The sequence below is a fragment of the Neurospora hispaniola genome (assembly GCF_033458365.1).
Source record: "Neurospora hispaniola strain FGSC 10403 chromosome Unknown B0T23scaffold_7, whole genome shotgun sequence".
Taxonomy (NCBI): Eukaryota; Fungi; Ascomycota; class Sordariomycetes; order Sordariales; family Sordariaceae; genus Neurospora; species Neurospora hispaniola.
This window is the reverse complement of record NW_026944412.1, coordinates 449,380-476,807: the sequence shown is the minus strand read 5'-3', so window position 1 is coordinate 476,807 and position 27,428 is coordinate 449,380. Positions and strand designations below refer to the sequence as shown.

Below are 27,428 nucleotides of genomic sequence, written 5' to 3'. Positions count from 1 at the left end.
ATCGCAGTCGCAACGCGCAGCTGGGCTGGTACACAGACAGCAGGAAGCGGGTACCGTAGAACATGTGGGATGCGAGCTGAGCTTTGATAGGCAGGAGGTACCAGAAAGTAGAGTAGGTACACTACCTGATAAACGGACGAGGCCCGTCTCCTAACAAGGAACTTGACAGCGAGTGTTCGTCCAAGTTTTCCCCTTTGGCCTTTCTTTGTCAGAATCCGTCTCAATAGGCACCAGAGACCTGGCCTCGGTGGCAACGTTTTGTCAATGACTATACGACATAAGCTATGTGTGATTAGACATGAGGGAGGCAAAGATATCTTCCACCAAGATGGCTCGAGCGGATTTACAAATCTCAACAGGTACACTAGTTATAAGCTGGATCATGGTCGTCGACAAGGCAACGAGCTCTGGGTGGCAAAGAAAGAATAAGAGAAGGACTGGAGACATGATAAACGGTTACTGATAGGTCCTTGCTCAACTCAGAATAAATCTGGTAATGGGTACCAAATGGTACCCTCACAGGTGATTAGTGTGGGGGAAGGACACGGCAGAAGAACAGCATGTGTCGCAGCCGGATCTGGTGTAGTGTATAGCCTATCCTATCGAGAAATGCTCAATCTCACCCACCATCCCACGCTCACTGTTTCATGTCGCCTTGATTGATGTGTTGCTTGTGATTCCCCAACCTCTTGTGAGGCTTATCCCCGAGATTGCTTTGTACAGTCAGCCACGCCTACAGAGCAACTGTCCTGGTCCGAGGTACACACACAAAAACTGTACGGACAGAAGGGGGTTTGTTTGTTGCAAGGGGTTATTTGGCTTCCGCTCAGATATCAAGAGACTTGGTGAACTCCATCCGAGTGGTACCCGTATGGAATCGCATTGAAAAAAAAAAAAAAAAAAAGACAGGGAAGACACTTGTCATTGCTTGTTTTTCCCATTCAGTGCCATCCTACCTAATGCTCAACCGCTGCCCCACCAAGGCGGCCATGGCAATGGATTGCGCATTCAAACAAGCCCATCAACTTGCCACACACGTTAGTTTGCTCGGGTGCTGGGAGTCTAGGACTCGAGTTGCGAGGGACTGGCCCCCTCTGCCGAGGACGAGTCTCCGACGGTGATGATGGAGGAAAACGAAAACGCTGTCAATGCAGGGGCGACTGGGCGACTGTGAATTCGGGCCAGCACTCGACTTTTTGCATAACGCTCCAGCTCACCGCCCTCCTCTGCGGCCAAATCAGGAATGGCGCGGGTGTTTGATAAAGAGATAAGCAGGGATCGTCAAGGAAAAGCAGGGATGTCTGGCCCTCCAGCGTGTTTGGGCCTGAAGCCCATCAATGGAGGGGCAAAGAGAAGGGAGTCGTGAAATTCTCGTCAACCACCAACGCTTGTTGTCATTTTGCGTACGGTCAGTTGGCAGAGTGCTTAGTACCATGACGGAGTACCCGAGTTTGGACCATAGATCTGGGATTGCTCTAGAGACTTCAAGTAGCAGAACCGACGAGAGGTGCAAGAAAAGCTTCGAGTGAATGACAAAAACGACCACAAAATGCAGACAGGCAAAGATCCCAAATCTGGCCATGCCAATTCGTCAAAACGCTCAGTGACTTGGACCCGGTTGCGTGGGCTGGGGATTTGTAAAACCCTGGCCACGTTGCCAGGTTCCCGTTCTTGAGGTTGCCTGGCGGGGTCGTTCGCCAGCCAGTGAAGGAGTGCAGGGAAAGAGAGAAAAAAAAAAAAACTTTTTCGGCCACGACGCCTCCCACGCCCTGCCACCTAGAGTCAGACCCCCCCTTCGTTAGCCTCTCTACCCCCCCTCCACCGGCGCCATCTTGGTGGATCCCTCAACCACTTACCACACCGGACCCAAACCTTTTTTTTTTTTTTGCTGCACAAGCGGACGACCGAAAAAAAAAAGCCTGTGCGCACATCCGTCGCCGCCTGCAGCAAAATCCGCCGCCCAGCAAAAACCACCCACAGGGACCTGGTTAAATATTTTGCTCCGTCCCCCGGCCCCATCCACTGCCCTCCTCTCTTTTCTCTTTTTCTTCAGGTTTGACCTCCATTCTTTTCTACTCGACTGTTTCGTTCTCCGCGAACGCCCTCCACTCAGTCTCTTACCTTTTCTTCGCGCGACTTCTTCAGAAGAGCCGATCTCGAGTCAGGAATCCTTTTCGACCCTCCATCGAAAACCTCCACGACTCTTTCATTCAAGTCGCTTGCTTCGATCAGACCGACGGCACTTGTTCATTTTTGATCTCCGACCTAGACAACAGCTTTTTCAGTCGACTCCACGACCACATCAGTCATCATGTCCGCCAAGGAGAACGCCCAGAGCCTCAAGGTTCTTGATGAGCTCATGCAGAAGCTCACCATCGCCAACGAGGCCGATGCCGTCAAGCAGGCTTCCATCGAGGTTGCCTCTTTCATCAACGGTCGCACCCAGGACCTTGATACCCCCGTCAAGTAAGAATTCCTCACATCACAATTTTCAGTTTTGCTGGGTCGCATCAGCCGCTCCACTGCCTTCCCCTGGCGTCTGTCTGCCTTGGCGCTGGGAAAAAAATTGAGCATCGCAGTTGGCGGTCGAAGCGTACCTACCCCGCCAAAAGTGGAGTGGGGGCGTACTGAAGGACATGGACCACAAATGCCTCTCCGAAGGATCGGTCACCGATATGGTGGTCTCAGCAGGACGGTGTCAAATTTGAGGTCCGACTTTTCTTGTTGGGGGTCGGATCCATCGAATGAGCATTGTGCATCGCTGCAGGCACCAGTGTCCCAGTCGGGCAATCTCCCTGCCACGCACAAACACAGACATCAAAAAATTTGGAGAACGCTGTGCTAACATGTGAATCACCAATAGGACTGTCGAGGCGCTCAAGAAGCAGCTCGCCAACAAGAAGGATGCCACCGCTCGCGAGAAGGCTCTTTCTGCCATCCAGGCCATCGCTCAGCACAGCGAGGTTTCCGCCCATGTTGAGCCCTACCTGGTCGCCCTCCTCCCCAGCGTCTTCACTGCCGCTGGTGACAAGATCACCGCTGTCAAGAACGCTGCCATTGCTGCCGCTCTTGCCATCGCCGAGGCCATCAACCCCAACGCTGTCAAGGCCACCCTCAACCCTCTCATCGACACCATCCGCAACGCCCAGAAGTGGCCCGAGAAGATGACCGCCCTTGACTTCATTGACACCCTCATCCGCACCGCCCCCGTCCAGCTCGGTCTCCTCGTCCCCGACCTCATCCCCGTCATTTCTGAGGCCATGTGGGATACCAAGAAGGAGGTCAAGGAGCGTGCCTACCAGACCATGGAGAAGCTCTGCCAGCTTATTGTCAACCGTGATATCGAGCGCTTCATTCCTGAGCTCATCAAGTGTATCGCCAAGCCCGAGAACGTCCCCGAGACCGTTCACTTGCTCGGTGCCACCACTTTCGTCACTGAGGTCACTGAGCCCACTCTTGCCCTCATGGTTCCTCTCCTTGATCGTGGTCTCAACGAGCGCGACACCGCCATCAAGCGTAAGGCCGCTGTTATTGTCGACAACATGTGCAAGCTCGTCGACGACCCCAACATTGTTGCTCCTTTCTTGCCCAAGATGATGCCCGCTCTCCAGAAGAACTACGACAACCTCGCTGATCCCGAGGCCCGTGAGAAGACCAAGCAGGCTCTCGACACCCTCGTCCGCGTCGGTAATGTTGTTGACGGCAAGATCCCCGAGGCTCAGAACCCCGGTGATATCAACATCGTCCTTGGCCACCTCAAGGAGGTTCTCGGCAGCAAGTACGCCTCTGCTTTCGAGAAGTCCGCCGCCATTGTCGAGTACATCGCCGCCGTTGCTGGTCAGCTCGTTGCCGAGAAGGCCACTGAGTCCTCCATCTGGGCTGAGGCCGTCAAGCCCTACCTCACCGTCATCGTTGGTGACGCTGAGTCCGAGGCTGTCACTGATGCCCTCCGCAAGAAGGCCACCCCCGGTGCCGCTGAGGCCGATGAGGCTGAGGCTGACGATGAGGAGGGTGAGGATCTCTGCAACTGCACCTTCTCTCTTGCCTACGGTGCCAAGATTCTTCTCAACCAGACCCACCTTCGTCTCAAGCGTGGCCAGCGCTACGGTCTTTGCGGTCCCAACGGTTCCGGCAAGTCCACCCTCATGCGCGCCATCAACAACGAGCAGGTCGAGGGTTTCCCCAAGCAGTCCGAGGTCAAGACCGTCTTCGTTGAGCACGACCTTGACTCCGAGGACACTGAGATGACCACCATTGACTGGACCATGAAGAAGCTCAAGGAGGCTGGTGTCGAGACCTCCCGCGAGGATGTCGAGGCCAAGCTCGCCGAGTTCGGCTTCAGCCCTGACATGATCAAGAACGACATCTCTGCTCTTTCCGGTGGTTGGAAGATGAAGCTCGCCCTGTGCCGTGCCGTCTTCGAGGCTCCCGATATTCTTCTCCTCGACGAGCCCACTAACCATTTGGATGTCAAGAACGTTAAGTGGCTCGAGGATTATCTCAAGAGCTCTCCTTGCACTTCCATCATCGTCTCTCACGACTCTGGTTTCCTCGACAACGTCTGCCAGCACATTATCCACTACGAGCGCTTCAAGCTTAAGCGTTACCGTGGTAACCTCAAGGACTTCGTCGCTCGTGTCCCCTCTGCCAAGTCCTACTACGAGCTCGGTGCCTCCGAGATGGAGTTCTCCTTCCCCGAGCCCGGTTTCCTCGAGGGTGTCAAGACCAAGGCCAAGGCCATTCTCCGTGCCACCAAGATGTCCTTCCAGTACCCCGGTACCGCCAAGCCCCAGATCTCCGACATCTCCTTCCAGTGCTCGCTCGGCTCCCGTATTGCCGTCATTGGCCCCAACGGTGCCGGCAAGTCCACCCTCATCAACGTCCTCACTGGTGAGCTCATCCCCACCCAGGGTGAGATCTACCAGCACGAGAACATCCGTATCGCCTACATTAAGCAGCACGCTTTCGCCCATATCGATAACCACCTCGACAAGACTCCCTCCGAGTACATCCAGTGGCGTTTCCAGACTGGTGAGGATCGTGAGACCATGGATCGTGCCAACAAGATCATCACCGAGGCCGATGAGGAGGCCATGAACAAGGTCTTCAAGATCGAGGGCACTGCCCGTCGTGTCATTGGCATTCACAGCCGTAGAAAGTTCAAGAACTCCTACGAGTACGAGTGCTCTTTCGCCCTCGGCGAGAACATTGGCATGAAGAACGAGCGCTGGGTCCCCATGATGACCGCTGACAACGCTTGGTTGCCCCGTAACGAGCTTCTCGCTTCTCACCAGAAGATGGTTGCCGATGTCGATATGAAGGAGGCCCTCGCTTCCGGTCAGTTCCGTCCCCTTGTCCGCAAGGAGATCGAGTCTCACTGCGCCAACTTCGGTCTCGATGCCGAGCTTGTTTCTCACTCCCGCATGCGCGGTCTCTCCGGTGGTCAGCGTGTCAAGGTCGTCCTTGCCGCCTGCTCTTGGCAGCGTCCTCACTTGATCGTCCTTGACGAGCCTACCAACTATCTCGACCGTGACTCTCTTGGTGCCCTTTCCAAGGCCCTCAAGAAGTTCGAGGGTGGTGTCATCATCATTACCCACTCTGCCGAGTTCACCAAGGACTTGACTGAGGAAGTCTGGGCTGTCATGGACGGCAAGATGACTCCTTCCGGCCACAACTGGGTCCAGGGTCAGGGCTCTGGTCCTCGTCTCAAGGAGGACGATGGTGAGGAGGAGGAGAAGTTCGATGCCATGGGCAACAAGATCGTCTCCACCAAGAAGAAGGCTAAGCTTTCTTCTGCCGAGCTCCGCAAGAAGAAGAAGGAGCGTATGGCCCGCCGCAAGCGTGGTGAGGAGGTACGTTTAATAATCCACACTCCCTTATTGTTCTGTCAGCAGGTTCACTAACTTTTTCTCAACAGGTCTTCTCTGACGAGGACGACTTCTAAATCACTCGTTGCTGATGGGTGGTGCGTTCAAGACTGATTTCACTTTGTCAATGGAGATCAAAAGTTGCTTTTTCTGGGTCCGGTTTGCATGGTCAGGCATCGTGGGTTTTGCGTCTACTTTGGTGTTATGAGCTTTTAGATCATAATTTCTCTTGCGAGACAACCGTCGCAGCGTATCGTTCTACTGGGTGGCCGGGAGGCAAGGATTCGGGACACTTGGGGACTGGAGACCCCCGAGATGGTCATGTTTATCCTAATGTCTTCATGGTGTGCCCGTCTGGAGGGGAAAAAAGGAGGATACCCAACGTGGATATAACGAAAGAGATGCATGACATTCTAGATGATAGACGACTTAAAAAGTCACACTTGATTACAACAACTCATGTGTATTTGTGCAATGTGCTTAGTTTTGCTGCTTGAAATCGAACTATTCTGTCATATCTGGAGGTATATTTCCCTGGTATATTTAAAGCCGCTCTGAATACGTCACGTGACCAACACAACAAGTCAAAACGGGCAGATCTTTGGCGATACGACAGTTGCAACATCGCATCTTCAACATTGGCAATCCCATATGTTCAGACCCTCATGAACAATGCATGGCAGCGCAAGTGCGGCGCAGTGAAGCAGCAATGCTCGTTTCTCGTATCTAGTGATACATCGAGCTACCTCATTGTTTGTTTACACTTGACAACAACGGGCAAGCTTGCATCAAACACGCTATTCGTTTACATCTTTGGGTATCATTCGGTTATGTACGCAATTCGCTTTATACAAAACAAGTACTCCCATCTTCCTTCAGTACAATACCACCACCCTTTCCTTTCCCACACTTTCATCCAAAACATGTTATTCCGTTCAAGGAATGACCTCCAATCGGTAAACAGCCTCCCAATCCTCAATTTGCTGTTGTGTCTTGCCTCCGTCTCCACCAAATCTCGAAATACCAAATTTGGCCTTCTTCTCCTCCTCCTCCTCTCTCACAATCTCCGACAGTCTCTTACCTCCATCCCCATTGCCCTTACCCGCACCGGGTCTACCAGCAGCAGCAGCAGCAGCAGTACCGACATGACCGGGCTTAGGTCCCTTACCCTTAGCCGACTTTTTGATGGCACCCACATTACACTTGCCCTTATTAAAGGCCACATCCGCCGCCCGCTTCCACACGGCGCTCACATCCTTGACCATGTCCAGCGTCCAAAACAAGCGACAATCGGCCTCCTCCACCACAAACTGGGCAGGGGTGCCGTCGTTGACGTTATCCCGCAGGATCTGGTCGCGCACGTTGACGGCGGCTGCGGCGCTGCGGTTGATGGGGAGCATACTGAACTTGGAGAGAGCCTTCTTCTGGGACTCCGTCTTGGCGAAGGGGAGGTATTTTTGGACGGATGAGTAGATGTTGCGGTACTGCAGGACTTGGGCACCTTTGACGCCGCCGACGCCTTGGATGGGGTTGTGGTTGGGACGACCGCCCATGGCGATGGATTGGACGCCGCCTTGGATCCTCAGAAATTCCGAGGCCAAGGTGCAGGTGGAGGCGCACGCGCCGTCGTAGAGGATGACGATGTTGTCTGCGTCGAAGGGCTGTTGGACGACCGAGGGGTTGAGAGAACCGTAGCCGGTGATCTCGATGCCCATCCCGTAGGTCTCGTTGGTGGTGGTCAGGTTGTCGTTGAGGTTCCAGCGCATCAGGTTGGTGTACTTGGTTCCCTGGTAGACGTGGGGAGCGAACTTGGCGTCAAAAGAGCGGAAGGGTTGGTTGGTCAGGTTGAGATCGTAGCGGTAGTTGAACCAGGACTCGTAGTCCTCTACCAGCTCATCGTCGGGGGTGGTGTACGGGTTTACCCCGGAGACGCGGTCGCTGACGATCTGGGCCATGGCGTTGTACGAGTCGGTTTCCTTCCACCGCGAAAACCCGTCCTGGACGATGGAGGGGAACAACTGGCGGAAGAAGTCGTAACCGAGGAGGATGTAGCCGCCGCCGTTGTTCTGGAAGTCAACGATCAGTTTTGTCTTGCCGGCTGCGACGGCTTCGGCGATGAAATCCTGCACAACGGCTTGGAACTCGGCGATGGAGTCGGAGGAGAAGGCGAGCAGGGCGATGACGGCTACGTCTTCGTATCCGGCGCCCTCGAGGAAGTAGCCGGATACGACGGCGTCAGAGGTGATGATGACTGGCTTGGGGTAGCCGGGAACGTTCTCTGCGGGACCGTCCTCGGCGGCCTCGGTGGAGCTGTTAAGGGTCGCGCCGTGGGGGTTGCAGAACTTGGCGTAGTAGGCTGCGCCCGAGGTGACGTTCGTCATGTCGGCCTTGACAGCGGCTTGGTTCTCGAGAGTCACACTTGTGCCGTTGGCAAAGGTCAGGGTGGTGTTGGCGCCCTGGTAGATGTACCGGATACGGCCGCCGTTGGCGAAGAAGCCGGTCGACTTGCTGCTGGCGAAGGTGGCTTTCTGGTAGAACATGGTGTTGTAGTTGGCATCGGGGTCCTGGCTGATGCCGGCGACGTCGATGGTCTTGGCCAGATAGGTGGCGGCGTCGATGCCGTTGATCAGCTTGACCACGGAAGCGTTCTTGGGGTTGGCGAGGACGTCCTCGTACACCTTGATAACGGGGAGGGACTTGCTGTCCTCGCTGATGGACACCAGGGAGCGCTGGCGACGCCACTCGAAGACGCGGGTCAGGGCGTCCGGATAGAAGACGAAATGGCCATCGTGGCCGGGACCGAAGACGGTGGTGTACAGCTCCTGTTGGAACTGGTACTCGTTGGCGTACTTGTCCGCCTGCAGCTTGGCCTTGACGTTGTCAAGAGCGCCAAAGACGTCGTAAGCTGGGTAAGGGTATTCCTTGGGCGGCTTGGCCTTGTAGGCCGAGTCACTTTGCCAGTCGATGTAGGGCCTGATCGCATCCACAAGCTCGATGGCGGCATCTTTCCCTAGAGGGATCGAGTTAAGACACTCGTAAGCAAGAGCGGCTGCCACAGTCGGGGTAGCTTGATGTCTGTCAGCTTACGTTCTCGAATATCGTCTGTCAACATTACAACTCACCTGATGGGTTGGCAGCCTTCTGGGAAGCCCATGAGCTGCTCACAATGGCACACGGCTCACTGGTAGGGACAGTTGGACTGGCCGTTGTGGTGATGACTGGCTTAGAAGCGGCCGAGTCAATGACGGCAGCCAGTACGGCCGGGACGGCCCAGAAGTGTCCACGCATATCGATACTTGGAAAAGGCTTGACGGCGCGTACACAAGAAACCCAAGAGCCAAAGCTCCCTCTGAAGGCATCATGACTCTTTTATACTTTGCCATCTGCCACTCCCTATATATACAAACTGGATTTATCTTGCACATTCCCCTTGCGGTCTAGCAGATCCGGGAAGCAGCTGCATGCAAGACGGCCAGCGGGGCCGGGAAGCTGAAGAAACCATTCAGAGCGGCTGGCAAGTCTGCCATGCCCAATCGACAGCTCATGTACTAGACTATGTTGAGCCTAGTCCGGTGTTCAGACAAATCCGGTTTGAAGGAGAATAGGGTGTAAACAGCATTCCCCCTCTCACTTATCAGTTGTCATTATCACGCAATAGTGAAGGTTTCCCTGCTCGAGGCCGGCCAGCCAGGATAGAATCCGTCAACTACGAACCATTTCGAGGACTTGTGCCTGGCAGTCCCGGCCATGATGCCTAGCTCCCGGGAAGTTGAAGAGGAATCGGAACTCGGACGGTGAGAGAGAAAAGAAAGAGGCTTGAAGACAGGGGACACCAGAGTCACCTTCTCGTTGCGGAAGGTGGAGTTGCATCTGCTAGCGGGAAAATCCAGAGATGGACCATGGTCAGTCGATGCAGAGAGCGGATGCCGACCCTGGGAACCTTGGGAAAAGACCAATACGAGAGCACGTAATCCGGAAGGTCGCAGAGACGATATTGGATTCATCAATCTTTATTAATCTCTATACATGCCGCCGTGTGTTACCCATTGCACAGACGGCAAGGACATGTCATGTTGATGCGTGGTTCTCGAGCGTTGCCGTATCGGCTATTAGGAGATCCTGGTGGTGAATAACATGACAGGGAGCTTCACGAAAAGCTGCATTAACACTAAGAGTAGCACACTCTTGAAGTCTAGTCGTGGACGTCAGAATTATGCGCACACCGACAACCAGTTTACCACGTTTTGCCGCGCCCTTGGCGAACATCACCACTCGTGGCAACGTTGATGAAAATGCGTTCACTTCAGGGACGCATACCCGAAGTTTGAGACAACGTATCGTTCTAGAAGAAGCATTGACTGCTCATGAATTTGCAGTGAGAACCAAGTTCTTTGGTGAGACATCGGCCGAGTTTTTGATCATGAAATCTGTGGTGGGCCCGGGCGCGGTGCGCTTAATTCTGTCAGGAGCGAGGTACCCGCCGCTACTTGGCAACCTACATAGTACACTGCGTAGTACAGTGCGTGCATGAACCATACAGGGCATGACCGTACCTGACAGCTGACAGCTGCAGGCTGCCAAACTTGGCACCGACTGGTGCTGGGCTGGCTCCACATTCGACGACAACATGGGGAGGTACGTACCCCTCTCTCTCTCTCTCTCTCTCTTCTCTTTTCCTCTCCTTCGCATCTTTGTGTCCCGAACTCAAGATCACGTATCCAAAGACGATGGGTACAAGGATACCACATAGATCCAGATGCGTTGAGTCTCTCTCACCATTGTCTTCATTCATGGCTCGTTTCCCAAAGAGTGCCGGAAGCGGAATCGAACAAGGAAAGGAATGGCCCTCTTCACCACGCTGGAACAACCTCTTTGTGTCGAAAGTTTACTTGTTATGTACATGATATACTCAATATACGTCTATCGTTTGCTCACCATCATGTTCTTCCCTCTCCTTGCTATTGCTACCATCGGATTACGCAAACATGAACGCCGACGAGTCCGACGACGACATTCGTGACTGGAAGTGGGAACCGTTCTCCTCAACTATCAACACCATCAAGCAGAACACCTATGACACAGTCCTTGAGGCAACGCAGGATCCAGATGCCGCCTTTCTTATCCCACGATGGACACGTCCCAACTGGCCTCAAGAGGGCGTCACACTTCTCCCAGAAGAAGTCGTCCCGCAGGACGGTGCAACGGCCGTCATCAAGGGTGATGTGACGTCTCGGCTGCGGCCAGCTCTCCTGCCCGAGGACAGAGCGCAGAACCCCACCAGATACGCCCTCCGATATGGAATTTTCCCCGATGATGACTTCCGTGGTCCTCGACACGGCCGGTCACGCATGTCCCCTATAGCCGAAGCCTTCGAGCACGAATTCCAGAATCTGGATCAGGATCCGGCATCGTACTCGCATGCAAACATCGCTCTTTTCAAGAGCAAATTTGGGGAAGAAGAGGTCTATGCTGATGATGAGGATTATCAAAGGGCCTTGTTCTATGGGTTCACGACTAAAGAGGTATTCTTCCACCGGATTTAGTACTGAAATCCAGAGATCGGAAAAGCTGACGTCCACCAATTTAGAGAATCGATTGGAAAGCTGAGCCTTTGCACCCGGACTTTGAGCCTCAAGAGAGCAACCTCAGTGGGAACCTTCACGAGTACGCATCACTTCCTGACTTTCGGTTGACACTAGTAGCAGAGCTGACTTGTCTATAGTTTACTCGTCAGAGACCAAAAATGGCTCAATATGGACGAGGGCGGCCGGCCGAGATACAATCTTTGCGGTAAAATAGGTGAATACTCTGTGGTACGTTATTGGCACATGGGCCATATCCCTGTCGTCAACCTCCGTTCTACTCGTTATGGACCATGAATACTACATAGCTGACATCTTTCACAGAACGACGAAGAACTGTGGACAGCCCTCCAACCAGCCCTCCAGCTCGTCACCCGGGTTTTACAGATGGATCATCCCTTCTGGCGAGCATGCTTGGACTCCCTCTGTGGAATTGAAGTCCCACCTCACCGCAAGAGCAGGAAACACAAGGACAAAAAGCTCATCTACATCGACCCCAACGAGCCCAAGGACTGGTTCGCAAAGCAGGGCACTCACATGAGAGCAAACCTCGCCCTCAGCTATATCCAGGAAAGAATAAGCCTCAGCATCAAGTCAAATCGTCAATTCGTGGCTGGACAAGGACCAGGCCGAGACGACATGACCGGTGAGACGCAGCCATACCATCGAAACGACGCTGTCAATTTTCGTCTAGAAGTCGCAATTGCAGCCGAGATCATGTGGCCTCTGCTTGTCCCGCAGTACACCATTGTCGAAAAGCAAAACTGTTCACTCGTGATTGCAACTGTCATTCTTCACGAACTAGCTGTATGTTTTTATTTATCCCGTTGCCTTCTAATAGCCTGCCATGTTGTAGCTGACTCAGGAACCGCCGTCCGTCGTTGATGAATAGCATGCCGCTCATTTTGCCATGTATGGCCACGTCGCAGACACTCTAAACCCAGAAGTCCGCCGAGCATGGGACGATCCCTTCTGGGCTAATGAGGGAAAAGCTGAGATCGGATTTGCATTCGAGAACCAGGTAAGCATATCCACACCCGTCGTGACCATTAGTCTAGTCACTTAACCACTGAGACGATAATCCCGCATTCGTAACGCTAACAAGATAATAATAACCACAGCTATGGGGCGGCACCCTCAAACCGCCTCACAAAACCGACATCGCCAGATTTTATCCCTACCGCACATGGCCCATTGACATCTGCCTCTGGCAGTGGCCCGACCCACCCGACCACAAAGACCATGAAAACAGGGCAGACTACCTCCGTAATGCTATTCTGCCCACAGCACGCGTCGGAACTCTTATTCAGCTCAAGGATGTCCACCGATTATTTCAGCAGAGTTTCTGGGATGCCAATGTTCCGATCTACGGCCACAGGGCCCTGAGATTCACCACCGCCGGAAGACCTTCTTTTGCCGTCCCGCACGACGCAGAACTGAGGAAACAGGACTGGTACGAAACTTTCGGGTTTTCCAAGGGTAGATGGCTGCACTTGGCAGTGCGAGCGTTCAGGGCCGCTGGATATGGGATGGTGGCTGAGTACCTGGGCCATCTCGTTGACGAAGAGCTAGTCGGCGTGCGAACCAAGAGCCGCTGGGACGAGGAGAAAAAGCGGTGGTCTGGCCGTGACGCAGACGTAAAGGCACACATGGAAAAGATCAGAAACAACGCGTTGTCCAGCATGCCTGGAGATGCAGCAGTCAGCGTCACCCAGCTCAACGCACGCTCTACCACCCAGGAGCTGCTATCCGCCTTGCAAGACTTTTGCAGCTCCGTGTTGGCCGAACTCCAGCACTCCCAGCGCATGGCGGTCGAATACCTCCAGCTTTCGGATTTCGACAAGAGCTACCTCCAAGTTCAGCTCTGGAAGCTTCAGCAACGGATCGAGTCCTACGGGCGCAAGGTGCACAGAATCATGAGCCTGTCTCTTCCGGCCAAGATAACCCGCTGGATGTCAATCGTGTTTCTCGATAACCAGCTCCTCTCTTCTATCAGCGAGAGTATAACAAGCATCACGTTACTCTTCCAATCTCTGAAACAAACCAGAACTTACCTGGAAAAGAACACCATCTCTCAGCGTGAATTTGACGAGATCGCAAAGACAATGCCTTCCATCGCGGATACCGTCTTACGCACCCGGTCCCAGCGCCTGCAAAAGATTGCGCAGCGAGAGTTATTCAACATGCCACTCCTGTTCCGTCAACTGTGGGAGAAGTTCCATGTGATCTTTGGAAGAATCAGCACCAAACTCCGCACAGGGACATTACGAGTGAGACCATACATCATGAAGAAGAAGAGGAAGAAGCAAAAGAAGAAGAATGCAAGGAGACAATCAAGCCCTGGCACCGACTATGACTCGGAGCTATCATTATCACGACTCTCCCTCCGAAGCCCCCAGTCAAGAATCTCACCAAGATCAGCTTACCCACAGGCGCTGCTGGCATCGGCACCGGCTCCAAGGCCAACGACGAGAGTCATGTCCGCTAATGATCCGGAGCAGGAAGCAATCTTGTCAGGACACGCTTTTGCAGGCTTGCAGATTAGACCACAGGCAGAAGGACCAGGAACCACCTTTTCAGGCCACAATTTTGAGAACCTGGAAATCAGATCACGTCCATCAACAGCAGCGGCCGGCGCTAAGCGCGGACGGGATGATGATGATGAAGATGAACCACAACTACCAGCTAACAAGCGACAACTGCGCCCAAATCAGGTACTTCCGCCACAAAGATTCGCTCGTGCTCCTGCTGCTGCTGCTGTTCCGTCTTCGTCCCCGGCAGCTGGTGCTTCCCGTTCTGCTACCGGTTCTGCTTGGACTTCTTCTTCTAGTTCTGGGTCTGATGATGATGTAAGTGATAGTTCTAGTGACGAGTCCAGTGGTGGGTCTGGCGGCCCTAAGAGTGATTCTGGTGGTAGATCTGGTGGTTCACCAAGTGCTGGTGCGGAAGGTACTCCTGAAGACGAAGAGTTGATACCCGAAGGGAGCTACAGCGTAGGCAGCACCAGGAGCCCTGGGATGCCCGAAGGCCCCGGTACTGGCTACAGCCCCGGAGATCCCATGGAGATCAGCGACAGCGACAACCGAGGGGGCAGGAGAGGAAGACAAGCAGCGCCTTCTTCCTCTACCCACCACCGCCACCATCGTCATTCCCATTCCCACTCCTATTCCTCTTCTTCTTCTTCTTCTTCTTCTTCTTCCTCCTCCTACTGCCCAACTTGCTACTCCTCTTCCGAATCCGAAACCGGTATCGTAACCAACGACCCTAACCTCGCCGACCCCTTCATGGACGCTCCCCCTCAACCCAACACCACTATCCCCCCTCAACCTGACACCACCACCACTCCCACCACTCCCCAACGTAACCTCCCTCCTCGCACAAGCCCCCTCCGCACTCCCCACATGCGCGCCCCCTCCCGCTCCCCCTACCGGACCCCTCCCCCTGCCTACCAGAAGACTCCTCCCGTGCACTCCCAAACTCCTCGTCACCCCATCGAAGGCCCTCGTCCCCGTCGCCGATCCCCCGGTCACTCCCCTCTCGAAGGACCCCGCGGCCGTCGACCCCGTCGTCAAGTCCAACCCAACGAAACTCCTCCCCCCTCTTTCCTCAACGCAGTCGGCAGTATCTTCGGCCTCAGCCTCGGCCCGGGCAGTGGCGGACGCGCTGCCACCGACGCTGACATTCGCAATGCTCGCAGCCCTTCTACGCCTGAATTTCGCGCTCCGAGGGGTAGAGATTCTCCCACGCAAATCAGGACTCCAACGTCTGGCATGCGGGGGTTGCTTGCACCGTTGGGTCGGTTGAACTTTTTCGGTGGTGATGGTGGTGGTGATGGTGGTTCTCCACCTGCGGCACCTAGGCGGAATGTGGATGCTAGAGGGCCGCCCGGCCGTAGAGGCATGGAGATCTATGAACGTCGTAGAGCTCCTTTCGCTGAGATGAATGTTCCGAATGCTCCAAGAGGTAGAGCGGGCGCTCCGGGCGCTCCGAGTGGTGCTCAGGGTGCTCGGGGTGGTAGGGGCGCTCGGGGTCCTGATGCGAATGCTGGAGAACCAAGTGTCGGGTGGGGTGGTCTGGGAGGTGTTTTTGGTGATGAGGGGAGTCAAACAGCAGGGCAGAGGGAGAATGCGGGTGATGATGATATGGATATGGACGACGGGATAATGTAGGTCGCGGTTTTCAGGGGGATGTGGACTAAACAAAGGGCTGGTGTTGTGAAGGTTGAAGCGGGTGGACAGAGATGGAGGATAGGGTGTGATATCAAGTTGTCCAAGGTAAATCGGGAGGGCCGACTACTTTGGGTGGCGGAACAGGAACAGGTTAGTGGATTAGTTTGGGTTTGTGGTATACTCTGCGTTTTATACTTGGTTATCTGGTTAGATACAATAACTTTTCTTTCATTTTTGGATCGACTTCTGCTTGTAATTGTCAGCTAGTGTGTGGTTTTCTTATACCCTGGAGCCAGTCGTTTGCATAACGAACCGAGCATTGAGTACTACTGTCGTCCACTGGCATTTCTGATTCACCCTGACGTGAATGTTTGCTAATATACGGACGCAAACATCTCGACAGATCTTACAATCTCATTGTCGATTGCAGCTACTGAGGCCTGTCGATGTCCTCCTCGGCCACTCGCCACTTTTGCAGAGCCACCTGAGCGTCCATCCGCGTTCAGACTATTTTCTCTCTGATTGCTGTCCGGAACTGTTCTGGCACTGCCTCCAGCTCTTGATTCGCTTTTCTGAAGCCATTCCATGTTTTGTTCTTCGATTATGGCACGATTATGGGATCGAGAAAAGGAACATAGTCCTCCAACATGCAAGCAAAGGGTTGTTGCGAATACCAGCGGGTCAAAGCAGGGACAACGCACCTCTTGGCCGTCAGAACTGGAAGTTCATTGATACTTTGCCCTCTTCACATTTCGCTTTCAGCACGCTTGGAGGTTCGCCACCCCTGACATGAATGGGAAAACTTCCTCCCAGGTTTTCAAATTGAGGGAGGGAAGTACGTCCTAGAGGTAATTTGTTAGCCCACTTACGTCTCTGACACTGAACTTGGTGGCTTCACACTAGGAGTGTTGGAAATAGGTGGGGATGGGCGACTCACGGTAGCCATTTGTGGTAGGCACGCGTATCCTGGGGGGCGAAAGTGACAATAATGACCTTTGTGATTGTGGCCGGTGTCTTGGGATCTAGCAGGAAATGACGAATGGCACCAAGGGCTGCTTGAGCTGCATATGTGCTCGGATAACCGTAGATGCCGGTGCTGATGGCGGGGAAAGCGATGGTGGTGAGTCCAGCCTCTGCTGCTATCTGCAGAGAGCGTAGATAGCAGGAGATGAGGAGTTTCTCGCACTCCTGGTGGTTCCCCGATGAATAGACAGGACCGACCGTGTGGATGACCTTTTTGCAAGGCAAGTCATAGGCGTCAGTCATGACAGCGTCACCCGTGTCACATCCACCCTTGGTGCGGCACTCGCGAACCAGCTGGGAGCCGGCGGCACAATGGATGGCACCATCTACGCCTCCGCCACCAAGAAGGGAGTTGTTTGCGGCGTTGACAATGGCATCGACCTGAAGTTTGGTGATGTCTCCGTGGTGGATGGCAATGCGCTTGTTGAGCTCAGACGAGGGGGTTGGGAAAGCATTAGAGTCGCCGTCGACGACAACGGGGAGCGTTTGCTTATAGGAGTCTGTCACGCCGAAGCCCTCCTCGGGGAGTACGCCCTCGTCGTAGAGGTCATGGATGCTGGGGATCTCGTGGGACTCTACACGGCGGGCCGAGGACGCCATACTTCTCGTTGCTTGCGAGGCAGCTGCAGTTGTGATGGCTGGAATGGCTCGGGCTGGAATGAATCGAGCTGTGAGTGGACGTCGACTTTGATTGCGTAGAGACACTTGGAGAACGCGGGACAAAAGTCGAACTGAGGACATGAATGGCAAACGAATGGTCTCTAGTAGTTGTGCAGGAAATAGTGAAGTTGGAGAAGAGTGAGTTCAGTTGAGAAACAGACACCCGAGGGCCTCTGGGCGCCAAGCTTCCTTTATGAGTGAAGCCGAAAAGAGAGGCAGGACCGATGACGTTAGTAAACACCTTTCATGACCGCGACAGGCCCTAAGGAGGGAAACCGCCATGGCTCTGGAAGGCACGACCAATTCTAACCCAACTGAAGAGATGCCGCCCCTGAGTCAAGCATTTCGTGCAGTTACTTGCTTGCCGATTTCACTAGATTTTGTTATAAAACCAACGCTTGATGGTTTGGCACATGAGCAACAACCTGAACTCGTCGGTCATTCCACTTGTACATTGCTGATGTTCCCATGGACGGGATGACGAAAGGTCGACAGGAAGGACAGGAAAGATACCTAAACCAAAGTACCTGTCCTTATCTTACCTTATCTTCCATTCGTGTCACCGCCCCTAGGTAGTTTAGAGGTAGCTGGGGCGGGCTGAGGCGGGGCACAGCGCTAGGGACGCCCTCAAACCCCTTGTAAGTTCCTGGACGTTCTGGCCCGTACCCCTCCCTCGTCGTGTGTGCCCCCCCGTCTCCGACAATTTTGCCAGACACTTATCGCGGCGGTTCCAACTCGTCGCCGTTTGATTCGAGTCTTGCTACCTGACTCACCCCCGTCACCGCACATCACCGCCCGTACAGCCATCCTCTGTCCGACCGACAACCTCTCCGGTTGACTCTAGCCCGTCGTCGCGATAGCAGGTCCTGTCGCCCTCTCCCATATACATACCTAGCCTCCACCTCAGAGAGCCCGCCCGCTTTTCTGCGCAACGCAATCGCATATCGAGACGTTTGAGAGACTTTGCGACAGCCCACCATCACCACCACCACACACACCACCCAGTCGCAAACCGCACACCACACACAAACACATCATGACCGACGCCGTCGTGGATGCCGCTGCCAAGATGCAGCTGGCCGACGCCCCCGTCGACCCCAATGCCCCCAAGCTCGTTCTCGACGAGGAGACCGGCGAGATGGTCTCCAAGGGAGAGCTCAAGAAGCGTCTGGCCAAGCGCGCAAAGAAGGCCATCAAGGAGAAGAACAAGGACGACAAGAAGAACGTCGCCGCTACGATCGCCGCTGCCCAAGACGGTGCCACCCCCAAGAAGCAGACTCCTAAGCCCGAAGAGGCCCCCATCGACACCCAGGCCATGTTCAAGCAGGGCTTCCTCAACGACGTCTACAACGAGCGACCCGTCAAGCCCGTCTTCACCCGTTTCCCTCCCGAGCCCAACGGCTTCCTCCATATCGGCCACGCCAAGGCCATTGCCATCAACTTTGGCTTTGCCAAATACCACGGTGGCAACTGCTACCTCCGATTCGACGACACCAACCCCGAGGCCGAGGAGGAAATCTACTTCACCGCCATCGAGGACACGGTCCGCTGGCTCGGCTTCACCCCCTATAAGATCACGTACTCGTCCGACAACTTCCAGAAGCTGTACGACCTGGCCGAAAAGCTGATTGGCCTCGACAAGGCCTACGTCTGCCACTGCAACGATGACGAGATCAAGCTCCAGCGTGGAGGTGAGAAGGGCTCCAGCCCCCGTTTCCGCTGCAAGCACGCCGACCAGTCCGTCGAGGAGAACCTCCAAAAGTTCCGCGACATGCGCGACGGGAAATACAAGCCCAGGGAAGCTTTCCTTCGCATGAAGCAGGATATCACCGACGGCAACCCCCAGATGTGGGATCTTGCCGCTTACAGAGTCCTTGACAAGCCTCACCACAGGACCGGAAGCCAGTGGAAGATCTACCCTACCTATGACTTCACCCACTGTCTTTGCGATAGCTTTGAGGGCATCACCCACTCCCTCTGCACCACCGAGTTCGTGCTCAGCCGTGTCTCGTACGAGTGGCTCAACAAGTCTCTCGAGGTCTACGAGCCCATGCAGCGCGAGTACGGCCGTCTTAGCTTGTCCGGCACCGTGCTCTCCAAGCGCAAGCTCAAGGAGCTGGTCGACCGCAAGATTGTCCGCGGCTGGGACGACCCCCGTCTGTACACCCTGATCGCCGTTCGCCGCAGAGGTGTTCCTCCCGGCGCCATCCTCGAGTTCGTCAACGAGCTCGGCGTCACCACCTCCAACAGCATCATCCAGATTGTCCGTTTTGAGCAGACCATCCGCCGCTACCTCGAGCGCACCGTGCCCCGCCTGATGCTCGTGCTTGACCCCGTTCCCGTCGTGATCGAGGACGCTGACGAGTTCGACGGTTCCGAGCTTACCGTGCCTTTCTCGTCCAAGAACGCCGCTATGGGCGACCACAAGATCAAGTTCACCAAGACCGTTTACATTGACCGCTCCGACTTCCGTGAGGTCGACTCCAAGGACTACTTCCGCCTCGCCCCCGGCAAGACCGTCGGCCTTCTCCAGGCCCCCTTCCCCATCAAGGCCACCAGCTTCACCAAGGACGAGACCACGGGCAAGGTCACCGAGATCCGCGCCGTCTTTGACCGTGAGACCAAGAAGCCCAAGACCTTTATCCAGTGGGTTGGCACCGACGGCTCTCGCAAGTGTGAGGTCCGCGTTTACAACCAACTGTTCAAGTCGGAGAACCCCGCTGCTGCCGAGGGCGGCTGGTTGAGCGACATTAACCCCGAGAGCGAGGTTGTCTACCCTGATGCCCTTATCGAGTCTGGCTTCGACGAGGTCAAGCGCCGCGCTCCTTGGCCTGAGGCGGCTGGTGAGAGCGAGCTTGGCAAGGGCGGTCCTGAGAGTGTCCGCTTCCAGGCTATGCGTGTTGCTTACTTTGTAAGTTCCCCCCTTTCCCTGACACTATCTCTGAATTGTAACTAACCGATAGTTTTGCAGGCCCTGGACAAGGAAAGCACAGATGACAAGATCGTTCTTAACCGCATTGTCTCGCTCAAGGAGGATAAGGAGAAGAACTAAGCCGTTGTCAGCGAATTAACAAAGAAAAAATTGTGGAAAAATATAGAATAGAATGATTATGAGTGTATGAGCAAATTTTGGCCCCCGAGATATCACTTTTTTTTAGGTTTACGGTGTCCAGATGGAGTAGCGGAGTTGAAAATGGACATGGCATCATGAATGCTTATTTACAAAACTACTTGGCTTTCCGTGTGTCGCCGTTTTGATACCTTTGTGTCTGACTAATATGGTGTTCTTTTTTTTTCCTTTTTTTTTTTTTTCTTTTTTACCCTTTTTCTTTTTCCGTCTTCCTCATAAACGTGCCGAGCTAATGCTTTGGCCACACCCTCCATGGTTGTCACAGCTCATCTTGCCCTGTCACACTGACATAGAGGCAGCTGAAAATAAGATGAGCAATGGAAGTGAGATCTTCGTCAGAGAGTCGCCCACCAAAAATGGCGTATGCGAGTGCTATATACATCATGATGCATTTTGCAGATATCAAACCATTGATAGTCGCTATACATAGGTAGGTAGTAAATACCCTCAGTATTTCTTGGTAGATATTCAATTTTACTAGTAACACCTTGCTCTCTAAAATTTGGAGGTGGTTGGTGTCTTTTATTGCTGCTTTGTGCTCGTCTTTTTTTCTCGTGGTGCTGCTTGTGAAGGCCCAAGACTGACGACCAATGTACATCGTGTACCCCAAGAAGAAGAACCTGGGTGTTAGAGCTCCCTCCGCCGCAATTGCTCGGAAGCAGAGTCAGGACATGATAAAGTCCAGATCGGTGCTCCAATTCAACCTTTGGCAACCCAAGATCATGCAAGAATGATTTATTTACCACTGATCTACAATTATGTGGTGTTCACTGCCATTCTCTATCTCTTCCACTAACACTTACACGAAAACAAGCGCTTTCCCCTTTCGGCTGACTCAGCGCAGTCTCGACCTCCAAAACGGCTCAAGGCCTATGATGATGTCATCGAACCGATTGACGATCCCATCGCCATGGTCCCCTTTTTGCATCGATCTAGTGTAGTGTATGTATGACGGATTTTGATCCCATCAATGCAGATTTCGGGACGGGCCTAGATTGCATGGTTGGTCTCTTTCATCTCATTTCATACTAATCTTGCACGTGCGTGTGTCTCTCCATTTGTTATACAGAGCCGCAGCCACGCGTTCGTACCTTTCTGAATAGTACTTCTGTGGTTCTCGTCCAACTAGGTTACTTTGCTGCCTCACCTTATCTCACCTCACCTCACCTCATATTTAGAAAGGCTGAGTGAACCATTGAAGCAGATATGGGCGACAGTGCCGCGCATCAGGTGCTAATCGTAAGTGTTCACCCTCTCTTTCACCCATCTCCAGTTTACATACAGTCTCACTCACTTCATACAACCAGGCCGGCTCAATAGCAGCCTTCACCGTCGACCTCCTCGTCTACCCCCTCGACACAATCAAGACCCGTATCCAAAGTCAAGATTACCAGGATGTCTACGCTTCCCAGAAACAACACTCTACCATAAAGGGAACACTGGGAATCCAGCCTCCCAAGGCAGCCTTATTCAGAGGGCTGTACCAGGGAATAGGCAGTGTGATCTTTGCTACTTTGCCTGCTGGTGAGTTTTCTCTTTACCTTTCATTTTCATTCAGACAGTATACTCCTCACATCCCTTCGAATGCTGTGGCGGTCGGGGTCATCCCGATCAACCTACCTTGGAGGAACCTGGACTTAAGATCCCCTTACTTACTTACTTACTTACTTACTTACCTCCTTCTCCTCCTCCTGCTCCTCTACACAGCCGGCGTCTTCTTCTATACCTACGAATCCGCCAAATCCTTTCTCTCCAAGACCCTCCCCACATCCATCCCGACACCCTTCACCCACTCCCTCGCCTCTGCGGGAGCCGAATTAGCCTCCTGCCTCGTCCTCACGCCCGCCGAAGTAATCAAGCAAAACGCACAAGTGCTTCAACGGTCCACTACTAGCGGCAGGAAACCCAAATCAACCTCCCTCGAAGCCCTCAACATGCTTCGCCACAGCCCAGATGGCGTATGGAGACGACTGTTCTCGGGCTACACAGCGCTGGTAGCGAGAAATCTGCCGTTTACGGCGTTGCAGTTTCCCTTGTTTGAAAGGGTTCGAAGAAGGATATGGGAGGTTCGGGATCGGGATCGAGGGAAGGGGTCTGAACAAGAAAGAAGTCTGGTCGAAACGGGATTGGTCACCGGACTCTCGGCCGCCATGTCAGGGTCGCTGGCAGCGTTTGTGACGACGCCTACGGATGTTGTCAAGACGCGGATGATGCTTGCGGCGGGGGGGAAACAACAGCCGGAGTCGTCTGGGGAAGTGCTCGACAAAGGTCGCCAGCACAAGAGCAGCAAGAGTACGAGCGGGTTGCAGGTCGCAAAGGAGATTGTGCGGGAGCGAGGGATCCGAGGGTTGTTTCGGGGCGGCGCGCTGCGCACGGCGTGGGCGGCCTTCGGCAGCGGCCTTTATCTCGGGTCGTATGAGGTCGCCAAGGTGTGGTTGAAAAAGGAATGATAGATGCTCTCCAGATGGCAGGCTGGTAAACTCGCTGGAGAGTGATCTGTTGCGGGCAGGGGAAAGCGAGTGTTCGAGAACGTCATCCGCGTGGAATTGCGCCTTGTATGGTTCCAAATACCATGAGCAAGAGGGGGATTAACGCTGGAAGATATGCCCGACAAGGTTTGACTTCTCCAGTATCGATCATCCCGGCTCAGTCTCGTCTCATCTGATGTCCATACATAGCCGGTCCCAATTCCGAATTGGCCATTAGCCGCGCAGTGCAGCGCTGCAGAGATGAACAAGGCTTAATTGATATCTGATGGGCAGAAGTGAGGTATCAAGCCGCTGTCGGAGGTTTTCATGACTCGAAAATCGCCCTTGTCGACTGATTGTGTTTTAGAGGGTTCCAGATTCTATCGACCACTTGCGCATTGCGATGAGTGACATGGAAAGTCCTGTCATGATAACTGGCAGCCTTTGGCTTGAGTTTGGACTCGAATCGGCACTACAAAGGCTTTCATTGAGAGTTCGGATGAAGAACAAGCCAAAAATCACAGCGGGACCGCCACGTTTTGGATTTTGTGTACCTGATTCTTGTTGACGAATGCGCTGCTGTCAGATCCGCAATTACGATTCCCATCATGGCCCAAAAAAAAAAAAAAAAAAAAAAAAAAAAAAAAAAGCGACATCTTCGGACCAAATCAGCCGTGAAGCGCCAAACTGAATAATGGAAAAGACACCTACCCTTCCCGTACAATTCCATCGTCCCTTCCAGACCTTCCAAACAGCAGTATCCGAAAGTGATGTGCAATTTGTTTCACTCCGAGTTTTCTTGGGTTTGATGACCAAGGATCCGCCTGGGTCGGCTTGGGGTCTTTGATATGGCACCACCCTTGTGACCGATTGCGCGATCAGCAATTGTGCATGCACATTGTCGCAATAACTGGCAGGCGCGGTTGCCCGCATCCTTCGAGTATGTCATCCATATGAACTCGCGATTTGAGAGCGGTATGTCACCACAATTCGTACCCGTTCGTCCCTGTTCATCCCTATTAGTCCATTCTTTTGCAATCTCAAAGACTACTTCACCCTGGGCGCCCATCCTTCCAAGACCTCAGCCATCATATCTCGAAATCATTGCGCACCAGCCGAGTCGGGCGACCAAGCAGTACATAGGCCACGTTGAGTCCAACGTGGTAAACTCCAGTCAACCCTTCTCCTCCGCAACCGACAGTCCTTGTCCTCACGCGATCGCCGTCGCAATATTTTGTCCCTCTTCTGCTGCCTTAGCCTAGCATCTCCTTTTCTCGACAATATGGCCATATCCCAAGGTCCCGTCGGCGTAGCTATGGCCAGCCATAGTACTCCGGTCCATCCTGAAAAGACTTCCAGTATCGTCTCTGAGAATAACATTCAGACCACACCCACGGAGCTACCGGACAAGGAGCGATACATTGTAGTATCACCCTATACCGAGCAACAACACCTTCTCGACCTCACAACCCTTGACCCTGAGAACCAGATTTTGGCACTTGCCCTAACTCAGTTGACGTGCCTCCGCGAGGACTACGCAACTGCGCCATACCGCGACACCTTCAACTGGGACCAGATCATTGAACACGTTCGCGCACTCGCACGAAAACGTAACTACACATGGAAGGAGACTTCCTTCTTTGTTGTTGCTTTCCGATCACAAGTATTCGAGTCGACGGTCGAGAACTATGCGGACCTGGGTGAGCTGGACAAGGCTGCCCATGCTGAAGCCACCGCAAGTGGAGGGTTCTTGAAGTGAGTGAGAGCCATATTCCTCCGCAGGAACCAGCATGCTGACATTGACGGTTCAGGTACTGGTTCGGCACGCCAAATGATGAGCGTCGCAACCTTGCAACCTGCATCTGGAGATCCCCAGAAGATGCGAAGAAGGGGGGCACTGGCCCTGCGCACCGAAAAGCGGCCGGGGCAACCAGGTCGCTGTATTCCTTCTGGCATATAGATCGCCATCGGTTGACCATCCGAGACAATGTTGAGAGCTGGGATCTCACCGAGTGGAATTGACGTTGAGGAGCTACTTGTCTCCGGTGCTGGACACTGGGCACGACGATTTGGACTTGTAACGGCTTGGGCATCGAGGTTGGCGTTTTGATGAAAATTGACGGTGACAAGGCGATATGGTCACCATGCATCGAAGGGAGTTATGATGATTGTAATGACCATAGGAATATCCTTAGAGGCATCGATACTCAGTAGAATAGACTCGTGCTTTGTCTTTCAAGTTGCGAGCTGAAGTGAACTTGAAGTCGTGATGGGAATACTCGCAGGGTGTGAAAGTTAAGAGGAAAGAGGGGTATGAAGACGTGTCCAGTGAAGACGTCGGAGTCGCATATTTAAAGATGGCGTGAACCTTGAAGACGAGGAGCGAAACTAGGTTCGGCGTGGGGGGGGGGGGGGGGGCCCGGGGAAGCGTGGGATGCTGCTTGTTGCGGATGTCAAATCACGGCGAGTTGGCGACCGCCACCAAAAGTCCGAGTCCCGTTGTGGAAGTGGTGATCTCTCGCGGGACTTTGAGTGAGGGGTTGTCAAGGTAGCTCGAGTGCTCTCACGAACTTGACCCCCATCAATTGGTGGGAAGCTGCAATTTCAATATCTGAAGTGCTGCCGTTCGACGATCTCCGCATCGTGAGGAAATTCCTCAGTCAAGACGGAGTGGATGCCCTCCCCAGACTCCATCGTTGCAGCAACAAGTCGACGAGATCAAGTGGGACCAAACTTCGTCAGTGGGGTTGGGCTGTGGGAGACCACACAGTCAGCAGTGCGACCGTCATCGAGTGAGCACTGTTCCTCGCAGCTGGAAAGTGGAAGGTACTTGTGCGGTACTTCTCTGAGCTAAAATCATAGTCACGGCCAAACACCTGCAAAGCACAGGCCATTGCCCATTTTCTTTGTTTCTGGACCGCCCGCCCGCCACCTGCCAGCTGCCGGCAAACGGTCTTTGCTGGCTGGCAGTCTGTTTCCGGCAGGACACCCCAGTGCGGCCGGTTGGTCGCCAGCAGTGCCCACAAACGCAAGCGAGAGAATTCAGTTGCGAAAAGTTGAAGTCCTCCACGACTGACGAATTCGACTCCCCCAGCAGCAGCCTGACCACCGCAACGGCATACAGTACCCAACCACACCGTCGCGTCTTCACGTGAGAATCGAGTCCCGTCAATCCGCAATCATGGCCGAAGTTCAGAAGGATGCGCCGATCAAGTCGGTCCAGGTCGAGGCCCTTGTAAGTTGGAGATAGCTCTCGTTCCATGTCGTCCGTCGTCTTCTCCTGCCGCCGGAGCCCCGCCATGCCTGCCCGGCCCCAAGCCGCCCGCCATAAGGCCCCCTTTGTTAACCAGCGTCGGCACCATAGGTGGTCATGAAGATCGTGAAGCACTGCTCGACCAGCTTCCCTACCGTTGCCACCGGCTCCATTGTTGGCATGGACAACAACGGTGCCATCGAGGTCACCAACTCCTTCCAGTTCCCCTCCGTCGACGTTTCCAGCAGCGACAGCCACAGCGATGCCTCGTCCCTCGCCGCCGCCGCTCCCCGCGCCAAGGCCAACATTGTCTACCAGAACGAGATGATCAGACACCTCAAGGAGGTCAACGTCGATGCTAACAACGTCGGCTGGTACACCAGCGCCACCATGGGCAACTTCATCAACATGAGCTTCATCGAGAACCAGTACCACTACCAGAAGGAGAACGAGAAGACCGTCGCCCTCGTTCACGATGTTAGCAGGAGCTCCCAGGGCGCCCTCAGCCTTCGCGCCTTCAAGCTCTCCCCCGAGTTCATGACTGCCTACAAGGAGGCCAAGTTCACCACCGAGAGGTTAGCACACCGCCGAGATCGTGCCGTCGCCCATATTTTGGGGCGCAGGTCGCATATCGCATGTCGCATAGAGCACACCACTGACCTTACCTGATACAGCCTTCGGAACTCCAAGCTCACCTACAAGGACATCTTCGTCGAGCTTCCCGTCAACGTTCACAACTCTCACCTCCTTACCTCCTTCCTCCACCAAATACCCGCTCCCCCCAAGAGCGCCGAGATCCCCATGCCCGCCTCTCTCGACGACATCCGCCGCGATCCCGTCCAGATCCCCGCCCACCCTGGCTTCGAGTCTCTCGACCTCTCCATCGACCCCTTCCTCGAGAAGACCTGCGACCTGCTCCTCGACAGCATCGAGTCGCACTACACCGACCTCAACAACCACCAGTACTACCAGAGACAGCTCACTCGTGAGCAGTTCAAGATTACCCAATGGCAGGCGAAGCGCAAGGCTGAGAACGCCGCGCGTTTGGCGGCTAAGCAGTCGCCCCTTCCCGAGGATGAGTGGCAGAGGCTGTTCAAGCTCCCCCAGGAGCCCAGCAGACTCGAGGGTATGCTCAACGCCCGCCAGGTCGACCAGTACGCAAGGCAAGTGGATGCCTTCACGGCCAACATCACGGCCAAGATGTTCGCCGTTCGCGGCAACCTTCTCCCTGAGTAAAGGGGATACCAGGGGTTGTGGTGGTGTTTTTTTTGATGGG

General features: G+C 54.1%; 9 protein-coding genes across 9 annotated transcripts; 6 read left to right on the top strand and 3 right to left on the bottom strand.

The window, feature by feature from the left end:
- Positions 1–908: 908 nt before the first annotated feature.
- Positions 909–1,707, bottom strand: B0T23DRAFT_386013 (uncharacterized protein). Its single transcript, XM_062837578.1, has one exon. It carries the CDS (start codon positions 1,580–1,582, stop codon positions 1,238–1,240), a length of 345 nt encoding a protein of 114 aa, XP_062689600.1. The 5' UTR covers positions 1,583–1,707; the 3' UTR covers positions 909–1,237.
- A 197-nt stretch (positions 1,708–1,904) lies between these two features.
- Positions 1,905–6,323, top strand: B0T23DRAFT_386012 (elongation factor 3). Its single transcript, XM_062837577.1, has 3 exons — positions 1,905–2,466; positions 2,864–5,852; positions 5,918–6,323. Exons 1-3 carry the CDS (start codon positions 2,312–2,314, stop codon positions 5,942–5,944), a joined length of 3,171 nt encoding a protein of 1,056 aa, XP_062689599.1. The 5' UTR covers positions 1,905–2,311; the 3' UTR covers positions 5,945–6,323.
- Positions 6,324–6,699: 376 nt separating this feature from the next.
- B0T23DRAFT_207388 (uncharacterized protein) lies at positions 6,700–9,334 on the bottom strand. The gene is made up of 2 exons (XM_062833488.1): positions 8,990–9,334; positions 6,700–8,934 (listed from the first exon to the last, which is right to left on the bottom strand). The coding sequence occupies exons 1-2, from the start codon at positions 9,153–9,155 to the stop codon at positions 6,803–6,805; spliced, it is 2,298 nt and encodes a 765-aa protein (XP_062689598.1). The 5' UTR covers positions 9,156–9,334; the 3' UTR covers positions 6,700–6,802.
- Positions 9,335–10,852: 1,518 nt separating this feature from the next.
- B0T23DRAFT_446201 (uncharacterized protein) lies at positions 10,853–15,802 on the top strand (the record flags this gene model as incomplete). Its single annotated transcript, XM_062840954.1, has 6 exons — positions 10,853–11,389; positions 11,455–11,531; positions 11,590–11,680; positions 11,774–12,256; positions 12,342–12,470; positions 12,571–15,802. 6 exons carry the CDS (start codon positions 10,853–10,855, stop codon positions 15,616–15,618), a joined length of 4,365 nt encoding a protein of 1,454 aa, XP_062689597.1. The 3' UTR covers positions 15,619–15,802.
- Positions 15,803–16,423: 621 nt separating this feature from the next.
- B0T23DRAFT_207329 (uncharacterized protein) lies at positions 16,424–17,481 on the bottom strand. Its single transcript, XM_062833487.1, has 2 exons — positions 16,556–17,481; positions 16,424–16,460 (listed from the first exon to the last, which is right to left on the bottom strand). Exons 1-2 carry the CDS (start codon positions 17,380–17,382, stop codon positions 16,436–16,438), a joined length of 852 nt encoding a protein of 283 aa, XP_062689596.1. The 5' UTR covers positions 17,383–17,481; the 3' UTR covers positions 16,424–16,435.
- A 458-nt stretch (positions 17,482–17,939) lies between these two features.
- On the top strand, positions 17,940–20,620 carry B0T23DRAFT_386003 (glutaminyl-tRNA synthetase). Its single transcript, XM_062837576.1, has 2 exons — positions 17,940–20,212; positions 20,273–20,620. The coding sequence occupies exons 1-2, from the start codon at positions 18,338–18,340 to the stop codon at positions 20,351–20,353; spliced, it is 1,956 nt and encodes a 651-aa protein (XP_062689595.1). The 5' UTR covers positions 17,940–18,337; the 3' UTR covers positions 20,354–20,620.
- Positions 20,621–21,372: 752 nt separating this feature from the next.
- On the top strand, positions 21,373–23,072 carry B0T23DRAFT_207284 (mitochondrial carrier domain-containing protein). Its single transcript, XM_062833486.1, has 3 exons — positions 21,373–21,670; positions 21,739–21,955; positions 22,139–23,072. The coding sequence occupies exons 1-3, from the start codon at positions 21,638–21,640 to the stop codon at positions 22,879–22,881; spliced, it is 993 nt and encodes a 330-aa protein (XP_062689594.1). The 5' UTR covers positions 21,373–21,637; the 3' UTR covers positions 22,882–23,072.
- A 1,109-nt stretch (positions 23,073–24,181) lies between these two features.
- Positions 24,182–25,312, top strand: B0T23DRAFT_455650 (uncharacterized protein; the record flags this gene model as incomplete). Its single annotated transcript, XM_062841246.1, has 2 exons — positions 24,182–24,654; positions 24,711–25,312. 2 exons carry the CDS (start codon positions 24,182–24,184, stop codon positions 24,919–24,921), a joined length of 684 nt encoding a protein of 227 aa, XP_062689593.1. The 3' UTR covers positions 24,922–25,312.
- A 768-nt stretch (positions 25,313–26,080) lies between these two features.
- On the top strand, positions 26,081–27,388 carry B0T23DRAFT_323111 (eukaryotic translation initiation factor 3 subunit 3; the record flags this gene model as incomplete). The annotated part of the gene is made up of 3 exons (XM_062835337.1): positions 26,081–26,134; positions 26,264–26,727; positions 26,827–27,388. 3 exons carry the CDS (start codon positions 26,081–26,083, stop codon positions 27,386–27,388), a joined length of 1,080 nt encoding a protein of 359 aa, XP_062689592.1.
- Positions 27,389–27,428: the final 40 nt, after the last annotated feature.